This window comes from Cuculus canorus, chromosome Z, assembly GCF_017976375.1.
Source record: "Cuculus canorus isolate bCucCan1 chromosome Z, bCucCan1.pri, whole genome shotgun sequence".
Classification (NCBI taxonomy): Eukaryota; Metazoa; Chordata; class Aves; order Cuculiformes; family Cuculidae; genus Cuculus; species Cuculus canorus.
Window position 1 is genome coordinate 30,676,964 of NC_071441.1, and position 14,880 is coordinate 30,691,843.

The window sequence follows — 14,880 nt, forward strand, 5'->3', positions numbered from 1 at the left end:
TAAATATAAACTATTTTTTTTAAAAAAAAATCAACCAAATGCAAAATATGCTTTTTTTAGTACATACTTATTTTAATGCCTGGAAGGAGGCAGCAACTGGCAGTAAACAATGTTGCATCTAACATTTGCAGATACACTGAGGCCTGAATGAAGATACTGACCTGTTTCTCAGTTTCCCGTCTCATTACCGAGGCTTATTCATAGATTTAAAAGCTCCATCACAGAAACAGAGGCTGAAGCACATGCTGGTATCAATGAAAATTTTTCCCATGATTTCTGCAGGCACTCAAGCTCAGGAATGACAGACATTACAGGTGTTTACCTTGGTTTTTTTTCCTGACTTCAGCCCTGATTTTATGGCACTACTTCCACCTGCTACTCTTTATTACTCTATCTAAACAGCAATAGCATTAAAGTACATGGACCAGTGTATTGCAAGACTGATGCCAGAAGGCAGAGCATTTTTAGGGACCAAATTCCAAAATGATTGAGATAAAAAACGTACATGTTTGAGATAAAGAAAATGGAAAACTAACTACAGTCATTTGGGTTTGAGGAATTTCTTCATAATAGTTACTTTTCTCATGGTTTTCAACATCAACATTAGAGCAAACATATGAAGAACAATAAACCACAATGTGTGAGGTCACCAACAGTTTTGTAGTACTGAAGATGCAAGTAGTACTGAAGTCTAAGGTAGGACTGGTTTTCGAAATTCTGCCTTTCCCTAAAAAAACCAATAAACAACTAAAAATATTAAATAATTTAAATAAAAGTACCAGCTTGTACTTTACATGGTTTTGTTATATTCTGTTATTCTATTGCTTAATATCTTTCCTATGCCCAGACTCCTCAAACAATTTCAATACATTTGTTACATATACATGTGGTCCTAACAATTCCAGTGGAACTACTCACGTGAAAAACAACTTACTCATCCATTTCAACAAAAAAAGAGGTGGACACATGAATGTGAAAGTTGAGCTGTAACATAGATCTGCTTCTACCACTTCAGGACAGGAAAGAGAAAAAACAAGAAAACAAAGGGCACACTGTTCTTCAGCTGACATTGGCATGCACTACACAAATACTGCCAAATACAAAGGATGTTCAAAGCCATTTATGAAGCTGAACATGAATAGGAAGCATTTAAACCAAATTAGTGCCCATCTGATACGCATGTATTTAACAATCAAAATTTAGTTCTATTTGCAATTTTGATGTATAAGAATCATAGCACAAATTACACTAATTGTGCCATGATGAATTTAACAAAAATAACCAATGAAAGCTATTCCCCTTCCCTCCCACTACCCTCTTAGACCAACAACTGGACTATATTCAAACTGCTGCTGCAAACATAGTAACCAGGATACTAAGACAGGCTTACTACCAAAAGGAGGTAAATGCTTTCACAAGCCAGCACTCTTCACTAGTCAGATTTTTTCTATCTCCTATTGAGTTTCTGTCTCGCTTTAGGCTCAGTTATGAATTGTTTCTTCAAATTTTCAGTTTTTTCTCTTTTTTTTCTCTTTCTGTAGAAAGCAAGAATGTAGCAGGGAAGGTATCGTGAACTAGGTAAGAAAGAACTGTATGAAGTTACTGATCTGTCTGAAATTTAGCAGTCCAATAAGAGTAACAAATGTTATTCACCATTCCAGGAAAGAACAATAAACTCCAGTTGCACACGAGAAGCAGGTTAAGTAACTGAAAATTTCTTTGAAGAAACTTTTCACCTCACAATCTGAACACGTTTTTAAAAGTGGCTAGAACCAAATTATTGGGTAGGTAAGAATTTAAGGTGTACTATACGGAGGCTGTTATGATAAAAATTTCCCAGCGGCTTGATACACACCCCTGTAAAACAAACTGTACATTCTATTTGATTGTTACAAAAGTTACTCAGAAACTAATGTGCTTTTTATTAGCTTCCTTGTACCTCACAGCCAGGATCTGCTGCAACTTGACAGAGTCTCTCAGGATATATTCCTGTACATATGGTTTTTTACTGCCTCTTAAATAGCTGCAAAGCCCCTGTAGTGAGATTGCTTGTTCATCATCTTAAATTACCATTTTTAAAGGAAGCAAAATTGCATTGTACATATGCATTGCATATGGCCAAGATTTCCATATTAATTTTGAGCACCTCAGGTTTCAGGCAGTTTACTGCAAATTACCAAAATGCACCTCTGTAAACTGGAAACAGCTCAGTACTGAAAGACCCGTGGTTAGTGAGTTTAATCCCAAACCAAGTTACCACCAGTTGTCATCTCGCAAGGCTCTCACAGGCTTCAGTGAGCTCCACAACCCAAAAGCCGTACTAAGGGACACTGTTCGGCTAGAGGCAAAGGTAGTGTTGGTCTGCCTTTATCAGGAAAAAGAAGGGAGAGCAAAAAAGATGCTGAGGGCTGCTCAGGGAAGAGGTGGGGGAAGAAAGTTTCATGCGCGGAGCTGACAACACTTTGCATCCCGTGGATTTCCCAGTCCTGATTTTTCCTATGTGAGTCCCTGGCAGAGTAGCGGAAAGGAATCAAGCAAGCGTCTGTACGCTGGGAAAACAGAACTGGAAACTCAAACGCGGGAAGCAGAGAAGGGCTTTATGCACCTGCAGCTACAGCGGGCCAGGGGTACGGCCACGCCTCAGCAGAGTGTTGCATCAGCACCGGCGCAAGCGGCTGCCGGCAGGGCCGTACCCCCTCCGCAGGGCGGCGCGAGACGTGCCCGGCGAGAAGCCCCGCGGGCAGGCTCGGTCCCAGCCGCAGCCGGGGGACGGGGGCGCGGGGGGGCGGGCTGTGCCTTACCTGGGGATGTACCTCGCCTCGTCCCCGAGCCGCACCTCGAAATCACTCCAGGACTGCTCCAGCCCCGCGGCCGCCTCCGCTTCCTCCTGCCCCTCGGGCTCGCTGCCGCCCGGCCGCTGGCAGGTGGCGCCGCGGAAGCCGCGGGCGAACTCCGGAAAGGTGATGGCCCCGTCTCGGTCACTGTCGAGGCGATGGAAGATGGCCTCGGCCTCGGCTGGCCGCACTCGCAGCTCGGCGCAGAGCGCCACGAAATCCTCCCGCTCGATGCGGCCCGAGCCCCTGGCGTCGCATGCCAGGAAGAGAGCGTGCAGGCGGGACAGCTCGCGGTCCGCCGCCTCGGGATCCATCGGCCGCCGCCGGGGCGTGGAACCTCTGCCTGTGGCGAGGACGGGACGGGACGTGGCGAGCTGCGGCAGGCGAGCCGGCGGCACAACTCTGCCGTCGGCTCAGCGGGGCGGGACGGGCGCTGCTCCGCCCCGGCGCCCCGCGAGGTCGGGCGCGGCCGGCGGGCGGGGCGCAGGTGGTGCTCTCGCCGGTGGCGGGCGCCTGGCCATGCCAAGGGGGCAGCGGATGAAAGCAGGAAGGTCCCGATCCGGCAGCCGGCAGGTGCCGGCTCCAAGCCCCCCCCCGGCCTCCCGCCCGCAGCTGGAGCTACAAGGGCAGGGCCGTCGCTTTGCGCACCTGTCGCCGATGTGCCGCGAAGAGCACCAGGAATGACTGCCGAGGTCCACATGTTAGACACCTCCAACGATCAAATGTGAGTCCCAATACTATGCAGTCACGGTAAGGTGTTAAACTTAGTTTCTGTTTCCAGCAGAAAATAAATACTGAAAAATGTTGATGGAAGATGAGGAACTAAAAATGATCCAGAGTTTCAGCAGGTAGATTCTTGCTGACTTTGAGTAGTCTTAGAGTGGTACATTGTGAAGTACATGCTCACTGTAATCCCATCTTAGAACCATACGTTGTTCAAATACCAGCTGAAAATGCAAAAGCTGGAATCAAATCAATAAACCAAAGAAGCCTTGTTTTCAGTGCACTGGATAGAAGATCTACTGTCTATCGTTCCTGACAGAAGTCAAGACTTCCCACTTTCTTGAGATCAGGTTCAAAACTCAGATTTCATTGGAAGCATTTAGTCTTGTTATGTCTATCTGCAAATCTAAAATGTGTGAAACAAACTTGTGATACAGTTAAACAGAATACAAATACTGGTGTTGAAACAGTGTTTCCTTAATGCCCTAGACCGAGCCCAAGGGTCAGTGGGTGGTCTAGCAAAGCACACATAGTCCAGTTGACCTCTCGTTATAATAAATCATAGAATCATAGAATAGTTTGGGTTGGAAGGCACGTTAAAGATCATGTAGTTCCAAGCTCCTGAGATGGGCGGGGACAACTCCCACTAGATCAGGGTGCTCATGGCCCCATCTAACCTGGCCTTGAACACTTCCAGGGAGGGGGCATCCACAAATTCCCTAGGCTAGTGCCTCACCACCCTCATGGTGAAGAATTTTCTCTGTATGTCTAGCCTAACTCTCCACCTCTCCAATTTATAGCCATTACCGCTAGTCCTATCACTACATGCATTTGTAAAAACTCCCTTCCAACTTTCTTTTACATCCTCTTCAGGTACTGGAAGGTCATCGTAATGTCTCCTCAGAGCCTTCTCTTCTCCAGGCTGAACAACCCCAAGTCTCTCAGCCTGTCCTCGTATGGGAAGTGCTCCAGCCCTCTGATCACCTTCATGGCTTCCTCTGGACCATTTCCAACAGTTGTATGTCCTTCTTACCTTGAAGATTCCAGAACTGCACAAAATGACTGGTTGAAGCAGAGTCAAAGATGTGTTTAATTACTTCCACGAAAAAGTTCTTTAAAAACATGGTATTAAAATAAAATGCAATATTTTGTAAACAAAATGACTCTTTGTTAATTTCTGTATTATATAGTATTAAAGACACTTAAACCAACTGCATCACATGCTGTAACATACTCTGCCCTGGAGACCTGTAATTTTGGAAAGTGGTGCACAACCTATAAAAGTAAATAGCTTAGCAGCAGTCATTGTGAATTACTATAGCATAATTATGACATGGTTATAACACAGAAATTTCTGTAAGGGTAGGACATACCTGTTCCATTTTAAAAGTTAGCAGTGAAAGGCTTTAAAAATATTTTTTTAAATTTAACGAGAATAGTAACACTTTCAAGTTTGCATTAAATTATCAGGATCTGATCAGAAACGCTGCAGCTGTAGCCAAAGATTCAAAGACCTTTTTTTCTGGAAAGCCAGACACTCATCTGTTGCAATTACCATAGAGTTGTTTAGTTGCATTCAAAGTGAATTCTCTGCACAGACTGAGTTTCATATATCCCAGATTTACCTAGCAAAAGCTGGCCAATGGGCACACTCTGAAACTCACAAATAAAAAGCAAGTTAACACTGAATTCTTCCAGATATATCTAAGAATACCACCATGAGTTCTATACACAAAGAGATCTACACTTCATATCATTGTAAGGGCTGAGACAGCTTTACTTTTGCAAAACTATAAATAAATGTTAAATGCAGAATTCCAGTGATAATGATGAAGTGTGAATTTCACTTTTTGTGCTTCAGAAAAATCAAAGGAAAGAAAGGGATGAGACATATATAGGCTCAGAAAGGAAAAACCTCTAGAAATAATAGCAGGATTTGTAAGAAAAAAATAACTAGAAGTGAGTTTTAATATATAGATTTTAAGGTTAAAAAAAGGGCCTTTTTCCACACATACAACTTAACGAGCTAGTTTTCCATTTCTTTAGTGTGTCACTGCTGCTTCCCAGACACTATAATCTACTTGTGTCTGCTAGGAAATTACTAGACTATTTCTTGGCACAAATTTGTATGTTCTAACTAGCCGTCTCCAAATGATTCAGCCAGAATGGTTCAGAAAGTGTTCCCAAAATGGGGTATGCCTGCTGTCAGACTGCATAGACATATGCCGTGCCATGTGGATTTGTTTCAGAGCCCAGGAATACTCCCAGGCACACCCATTTATTTACTAGTACTGATGAAAGAGTCATTGCTTTTCTCACAGGAGACTAGGGTGCCAAGCAATTCTGAAGAAGAATTGCGGAGGGGCATATTTCTGGAAAGCTATCTGAGAATATCTAAATATATTAATGACTAGAACAAAGAAAAAGAAGTCCGTCTTTCTTTACAGTTCCCTTTTCCTATAATGGCAAGCAATGAAAGTTTTTCTAACTGCTCCATGGCAATTTTTTGAGTTCCATAATTGAACTTGATCCAGTCTGTATAAATATAAGATGATTTGCAGGTCCATCAAGAGTCTTACTACTGCTTCAGCAGGGTCAGGTTTCTCTCCAGACAACTTAAGCAGCAAAATAAAAAATTAACAAAAATGCACGGATCAAAACTAATTACTATGAAGAGTCATATGTGACAATTTATTGAACCTACAACAATAGACAAAAAAGCTATTATTGTAGACTTTATTTCAAAGTAATTCAGTGCAAAGTGAACCAGCTATATCTGGTAAATTTAAAAAATGTTCATTCCATTATATTTAAGTCAAGACAGAAACAGAGCTGTAATATGACTTGGAGTTTTTGAAAAATATTTGGGGTTTTACAATAATTAAAAAGGTAAGAGAAATTACTGTAATTCAAAACACGAAACTCCTAAGAACTTTGGAAACATAACTGGCAACAAGGAATTTCCCAGGCTGTATCAAATGTAACCTGCAACCTGGAGTGTGGTTATCATTGGCATTTGGAGGTGGGTGGGTGATGGTCATGGTATAAATTTAATTGCTACTTTAACATGAGTCCATAATAGTCTACAAAGTCTATGCATCATGCACTAAGCTGTGAAAGTCTGTTTCCAAGTAAGATTTTTATAATTAGTGCTCATTTTCAAAGTACTTAATTATGTCTAAGTAATCAATTTTTTCACTTAAAAAAAAAATCAATTCTGATGACAGCATTGTCATCAGTTCAACTGAAGCCAGCTGTAGACATCCTTCACGAGCAGGGAGACACAGCCCAGAGCTGCAGTGCTGCCAAAGCGAGCATAGTTCGGTGGTAAAGTCTTTATAAGTTTCCTTGAAGAAGCTGCTGCGAGTGAAATTTCTGCAAAAGCTCTGGTGTTTGTAGATTGTTGACATCGGTGGGGGATCTCAGACCAGCTGACAGGGAGCTTGCTCCCCTGTTTGAGCACTATGATCCCCTTCCACTACCTGTGTTTGTTTGGTATTAACCTCCAGAGCTACAGCTCTGCATTTCCACGATCTCCTTCTCTGTGAGATTGAGGCATCAGTATACCACACACCACCTAAATTACGGTCTTCCATCAAAGGAGGGGCTTCTTTGGGGATGGATTAGGAGTCTGTGCCTTAAACACAGCAGCAGGATTTACATCCTTTTGAAACTTTGAGTTTTTTACACTTCTCTCTTCTACCATTAGCATGTGTCCTATTTCAGTGAGATAAGCATATCACTTCCTTAGAGTGGGCTTCTGAGCTATCCCTTCAGGAGGAGTTTTTCCTTCCTTAACAGCATCTAACAATCTAGAAGGTCCTCTAACTATTGCCTTCTGAGTTGTACACAAATGCTCTGTCTGCTACAAAGCCCTTACCAGTGATAAAAGTCCCTTTTCCAAATCAGTATAATGACTCTCAATATTGTTAAAAGATTGAGAATAAAAAGCCACAGGCCGGTGAGGTCTATCTGGTCCGTTCTGACGTTCTGAGACAGGCTGCAGTGAGATCCATGTTCACTATATCCCCTCTCCAACTGTATAGGGTCTGTTGGACATATAGGACCTAACTGTTGAAAAACTTCACATTCCTCTACCAATGAGTCCAGGGCATGTTGATGGACAGCAGTCCATTCCCATAAACTTGTTTTCCTTAGAAGATTATATAATGGTTGAGCAATGATAGGTTCCTCAGTGCCCTGAGGTTCCCAGCAGTTGTTGCAAATCCTCCCTAGATGTAGGAGTCTGACCTTCCTCTATCAACAGATAGAGGAATGTATTTGAAGGGATTGTTACCATTCTCTTAATCTGCCACACTCCCAAGAACTAAACTTCTCCGCTTGGATTTTGTCTTTTTGAGGGGGAAATATCTAGCTCTAAAGACTGTAACTTATTCACTATTGTCTGCATTGCCACTGACACCTGCTGTTCATTATTTCCAGCTATTAGAATATCATCAATATATTGATACACCTCTACTCCTTCAGGGTAGCTAAGTTCCTGTACTACTTCTGCTAGTGTGTTGTGAGCAATAGTTGGGGAACGTTTATATCCTTGAGAAAGTCTGTTAAAGGAATACTGAACTCCTTTCCACGTAAATGCAAAATGAGCTTTATCCTCTTCTTGCAGAGGAATCATACAAAACATATCCCTAACATCCAATGTAACCATCCATTGACGGTTGCGGCTTTGGATTTGAACTATTATCTCGGTGATGCTTGGTACTGCAGCTGTTAAGGGATCAGTATTAACGTTTAGCCATCTAAAATCTCCAATCCCCATTCGGCTTCATTACTGGCCAAATGGGCCAATTGTGCAGGGAGTGTGTTGGCCATAATATGCCTCAGATTTCTAAATCCTGCACCGCTCCGTCAATTCCATGTATTGCTGGAAGTGGATACTGTTTTATATTAGTTAATTCAGAACAGGGAAGAGGAATTGAAACCTCCAGCAAGGAAATATTTTTCACAGATGCCTGATTAGCCTGAGGTTCAGGGGAAGATTCTAAGGGATTCGTGTTATTAGCAAAACTCCAGACTGTACCATCAGGGAGTTTCCACTGTCTCCCCTGTAATAAATCAAAACCTAAAATGTTTACACGAGTGACACCAATCAGAACCCATGTAAGGCATTGTTTCATTTGTCCTGGTAAGCCAATTCCAACAACAGCTGTGGGACATTGATATTTTATATTATCAATTCCCATAACTTCAATTTAATGTCAGCAGCCTTTTATGCCTAATAATTTAGCCATCTTCTGTGACAACACTGATAACTTGTGCGCCCGTATCTATCAGAAATTCAACACAAGTTTTCTGCCTGCCAACAGGTAAAACAATAGTGGGGGAAGAAGTATTTAAGACTCTTAGTACCACATACTGATCTTGTGAGCCATTGTATAGCCAGAATCCAAGCTTAAGGATGGTTCACTGTCTGGTCCAGGAAATGGAGGGGTTTTTTTATTAGAGTCCTCCAACTGGATCAAATTCTCTCATTCTTCTGCTTGCCTTGGAAGAGAGGGAGCAGTGGGGACAGAGGGCAATTCGAGGGTTTGGGAGACTGTCTCATCACAGCCCATAGCAGTTGTGTTAATTCAGCCACAAAAGCCTGTTACAACAGTTTTTGTTATGCCTGCACTAACCGCCTGCCAATAAAAATAATTACTTCCCAAACCAGCTTTATTACCATTAGTAGCTGCAGAGGCTCTATGGTACCAACTCACGGTTCCCTTGAAGGGATCGATTGGAGCCTCTAGCAGCATTAGTATCCAGGAATCGTATCCTCCAATAACATTTCCTGGGTTCATGTGGCTGGGAACTAGTGACGGACCACATCATCCTCCTACCATAACTTATAATTTTCTGGAGTACCTCATACCATGTAGGAATGGCCTGAGCTCATCGTTGTTGAGTATCCCTACCAAACCCCCTAGCTTGCACCACCTGCCATATCAGACCCTGGATGCCTGCCACATATGATTGCAGACTACCCAGTAACCCTCTTACCAGTGGGATCAGTCTATCTGGATCCACTGGGGAGAGCATGAGAGAATTATGTATTAGCCCCGGCTCATACATAGCTTGAATACATGCAGCCTTCTGTACCGATGTTGATAAATCAGAAAAACACGGGGTCTTGATTACTAAGGGGTCCTCATGCTCCCGTGGATCAATACCTCCAGCCCAATAAGCCCCACGGGTTGTCAGAGACCTATTGTCCTGCCCTGGAATTGAATTTAGAAACCCACCAGGTCCCCAGTATCCACCAGCTTCCTGATGACTCATCCTAATGTGATCTCCCACCATTTCAGCAACTCTCCACACATACTCAGTCTCTGATTCTTGGGGTTTACTTGCAAACTTCTCCTGTAGATTTGCTAATTCAGCCGGTGACGAAGGAGCCGTTCTAACCCTAACTACAGTTTCCTCTCCGGTGCCATCTACTGACGGTTCGGGTAGTCGTCTCTGTTTTGATAATAGGCCTCAGGGTCACTGTGCTGTTAGATACATCACTATGATCATCCTCACTGTATGAATTCCAGATATCTCCATCCCATGTTTCAGGATCAGCTGCCACCACCAACTTCTGTATTTTCTTTGAGGCATTAGAGAGTAGTAGTTGGGATAACAAAAAATTTAACTTAGTTTTAAGGCTTGCTCTCTAAACTCAGCTTGCTGCATGTCTTCTGCTAACTTCCCCTTCTCCTGCTGGACATTCGCAAGTTCCCAATTACAAGTTCTGAGAGTACTTCCCAAGCTAGTAGCTTGCTGCCTTAAATTCTCAGATTCCTGATATAATTTGCATCTATCTGCTTTTCCAGTTCTAGATCCTCCTTTAAATGATCCAATACTGTTTTATCTAGGTCCTCTTGTAAATCCTTATACGTGGGGATCATATTTTCAAAAGATTGAGCCTCCTGAGCACAAGTGAGTCAAGCAAGCAGGCGGAAGATCAGCTTAGGTGAACAGGCAAGGGAACTCCTCATGGAGTTCAAGAGGAAACAGATACTGTATGAACTTTGGAAGAGACTTCATGTTTCATAGGAAAAGCACAGAGCTGTTGTTTTTATATGCAGGGACAAGACGTGAAAGTCAAAGCTCAATTAGAGTTTAAACTTGATGGTGTTTTGTCAGATAGCAAGAAGGGCTTTTTTAATATGTTAATAGTAAAAGGTTGAAGAAAACTTTGGATTGATACTTGTTGAAGATATTCATTTCACTAATAAAGATGAAGAAAAAGCTGAGACATTCAATGGATTTTTTGCCTCTGTGTTCAATAACACCGATAGACCTTGAGCTGCCTGGACAAGTGTGGAAACAATGACTTTCCGTTTGCGAACGCTGAAATTGCAAGGGATCAGCTGTATCAACTGAACGTTGACAAATCCATGGAGCCTGATGGCATTTATTCCAGAATTCTGAAGGAGATAGTGGATGTTAAAACAGGATCCACGCCAATTATCTACCATAGATCTTGTGAGTCTGAGGTGGTGCTTGCTGACTGAAAGCTAGTCAATGTTATTACAATCTACAAAAAGGTGTGAGTGAAGATGCAGAGAACTACTGACCTGTTAGACTAACTTCTGTAGTTGGAAAAATTATAGGGAAGATAATGCTGCATGTTATTGTAAGACATTTGAAGGACAATGCAATCACCAGACACAATAAACATGGATTCACAAAAGGGAAGTCCTAATTTGATATCTTTCTATGATAAGGTCATCCACCTAAAGAATGAAAGGAAGGCATTGGATGTAGTTTTTCTGGATGTTGATAAGGCTTTGATACTGTCCCTCACAGCATCCTTCGGGACAAGCTGTCCAGCTATGGGATGCATGGGTACAAAGTACAACGGGTAAAGAATTGGATGAAAGGGAGGTCTTAAAGGGTTGGTGTGAATAGTGCTACACCAGGCTGCTGGCTAGTCATCAGCAGTGTTCCCCCAGGTTCAGTTATAGGGCCAGTTCTGTTCAGTGCTTTTATCAATGATTTCGAAGCATGAGTTGAATGCACCTTTAGCAGGTTTGCTGATGATACCAAACTTCAGGTGCTGCTGACTCTCTCGAGGGATAAGAGGCCTTGCAAAGGTATCTAGATAGACTGAAATATGACAAGTATGAGTTGGGAGGAGTGGCTGGAGAGTAGTCCTACGGAAAGGCGTTGGAAGTGCTGGCTGACAGCAGGCTTGGTGTGAGTCAGCAATGTGCCCTGAGAGATAAGAGGGCAAACTGTATCCTGGGATGCATAAAACACAACATAACCAGATCCTCAAAGGAGGTGATTATCCCAACTTATTTATCTTTGGTGCAGCCTCATCTTTAGTACTGTGCACAGTTCTGGGCCTCAAAATTGGGAAGGATATGAAGGTCTCTGAATGCACCCAGTGGTGGGCAGCAAAACTGGTGAAAGCCTGTAAGGAATGTCCTGTTAGGAATGATAGAATCATAGAATCATGAGGTTGGAAGGGACCCACTGGATCATCGAGTCCAATCATTATTAATACTCCCTTAAACCATGTCCCTAAGCACTTCATCAACCCCTTCCTTAAACATCTCCAGGGAAGGTGACTTGACCACCTTCCTGGGCAGCCTGTTCCAGTGCCCAATGACTCTGTCCGTGAAGAATTTTTTTCTGATATCCAGCTTGAACCTCCCCTGGTGGAGCTTCAGGCTATTCCTCCTTGTCCTGTCCTCAGTCACATGGAGAAGAGGCCAAGCTCCCTCCCCTCCTCAACTGAGCAGCTGAGGACTCTCGGTTTGTCTAGTTTGGAAACTAGATGGCTGATGATGTGACCTTGTTTCTTTCTGCTGCTTCCTGAGCAGATGGAGATGATACCCCTCCCTTATACCCAGTGATAGGAATGGGTCAACGCTGCCTCGGGGGAGATTCAGACTGGACATATCATTTGGCAGCCGGCTTTGTTGGCAGCCATCTGAACATGACCCAGCAGTTTAGCCAAGAAGGCCAACAACCTCCTAGTTTGTATCAGAAATAGTGTTATCAGCAGGAATAAGGAAGGGGTTGTGCCCCTGAACCTGACGATGGTGAAGTACACCTCAAATACTGCATTGAATTTGACTCCTTCACTACAACAAGAACACTGAGTTATCGGACCTTGTCCAGAGGACACTGAAGTCAGTGAAGGGTCTGGAGTGCATGTCTTATGAAGATAGGCTGAGAGGGTCAGAGTTATTTTTTCTGGAGAAAAGGAGGCTGGAGGTAGACCTTTCAAACACCTGAAATGAGGCCATAATGAGGTGGGTGTTGGTCTCTCCTCCCAGATAACAAGCGACTACAAGGCCAAAATGGCCACAACTTGTATCAGGGAGATTTAGATTGAATATTAGGAAAAATGTCTTTCCTGTAATAATTTGATCAGGCTGCCTAGGGAAGTGGTGGACTCAACATCTGTGAAGCTGTCCAAAAAACATGTAGACATTGCACTTTGGGACATGGTTTAGTTGGGTGTGGTGGTGTGAGGCTGGCAGTTGAACGTGGTCTTTTCCAACCCCAATGATTCTTTGATTACCAAGAAGTTGATCAAACACTGGAAAAGGCTTCCTGGAGGGGTGGTCACTCTAAGACTGTCACTGTTTAAGAGGCATTTGGAAAATACCCCTAATAGCATGCTTTAACTTTTCATCAGCCCTGAATTGTTCACGCATTTAGACTAGATGATTGGTTTAGGTCCTTTCTAACTAAACAATGTATGCCAAAATTAAAGATCTGTTAAAGTTCTTAAACAGTTCTCCAGGAAGTCATAGATATAAAACTCCTTCAGTCTACTTTCTGCTCATGTTTAATTTATTTCAATAAAGAAACCACTGAAATGTATTTTTCCTTAGTAATATAAATCTTTGGAGATGGATTCCTTTTACTTTTCTGTATTTTTCTGTTAAAAAATCTTGGTATAGTACTTATCCTTTACAACTTTAGCTCCAGAATGTGGGGGGGTTTCTTTCCTAGTTGTGCTGCAAACTTTTAAGAGTAGTGAAACGTCAGCAGATATGTGTCTTCTTTAACATGTGGCCAAGCATGCAGCTGGAAAGCAAGGTAGGCAATGTTTCTAAATCTAAATTGTAAAGCAGAATGTCTAAGTTTAAAGGAAATGTTAATCTATATCAATTTGTGAGCATAATCAATCGCAAATACATGTAATACGCTGAATCCACTGAATTATAATATGCAAATAACCCTGCCATTTAAAAGAGTTCAAAAACATACGAGAACTCTGAAAAAATGTTTAGAGGAACGTACCTTATTACACTGAAAGAGTCTTATACAGATGTATTCTCAGAATATAGTTAATTAAGCATACTGACATATCATCTGTCAAAGGTACCCAAAGTTAATTGCACTTACACAGATTACACTTGCTGGAGGGATAGTGGGTTTTTAAAAACACGTCTCAAATATTTATTACAGGTTCTTCAGCACACTTTCCTATGTGTTAGTGAGAAAATGTATCAGTTCCACATCCTGACGCTAGGCATTTTGAGTATTCTTCAAATGAGGAAGTTGCTGTGTTATCATTAATAATTTGTAACAATAATTTGCACATTTATCATTACTAATTTGAAACAACAATTTGCAAATTTTTAATGGTATGAATCAAGAATACTCATTTGCTTTGCTGTAAGAGTGGTTAGTCCCATGAATTCAAGTTGACTGTTCTTTGCCACAGCTGTAAAATGAGCTAGAATTATGTACCTTAATAGGTACAGTTAATCAATATCTGCAATTTTCCTCTGAAGACCTAACTTACGATACAAATACCAGGAAATGTCACTATTTCAGTTCAGTAAAACAGAGCTTTAATAAACAGGTTCTTTCTGACATCCTTATAACTCTAAGAAAGGCTGATTTGAGATATTTGTCTTGTAAAAAAAAATCTTCTTTCCATGGTCTTTACAGTTTATATGGAGGACTGCAGTAAATTCATTCTAGTCCTACATAATGTAAGAAATGTAGTTACTGACAAAATCAAAATTGCAATTAGAAATTCTATATCTGTTGATGTATCATTTTTGACATCTAAGTTAGTATGCATCACATATTGACAAATTATTGCAGACTGAAGCAGAGAATTCAATGGAAAAATGTGTCACTACTTTTACTACCTATGCCTGACAAAACTTGAGCTTCTGTATTTCGGTTTTTCAAAATAGAAGCCGTACTACATTTCTGGAAAAAAAAAGAATTTAGGAATAATATTGAACAAGTTAATTGTCTATGGAAAGGTTTTGCACAAAGCAGTAAATACCTCTACTTTCTATCACACAGTAAAAATAATGAGTAAAAAATAATTACTGGAAACAAGTAG

General features: G+C 41.9%; 1 protein-coding gene across 3 annotated transcripts in view; it reads right to left on the reverse strand.

Moving 5' to 3' along the window:
• Nucleotides 1-3,278, reverse strand: part of RASEF (RAS and EF-hand domain containing) — a 38,807-nt gene extending 35,529 nt beyond the window's left edge. For all 3 annotated transcript variants that reach the window (XM_054055063.1, XM_054055062.1, XM_054055061.1), the window contains exon 1: nucleotides 2,802-3,278. In XM_054055063.1, coding sequence (XP_053911038.1) covers nucleotides 2,802-3,148 — 347 coding nt within the window. In that variant the 5' untranslated portion in view covers nucleotides 3,149-3,278. The remainder of the gene's footprint in view (nucleotides 1-2,801) is intronic.
• Nucleotides 3,279-14,880: the final 11,602 nt, after the last annotated feature.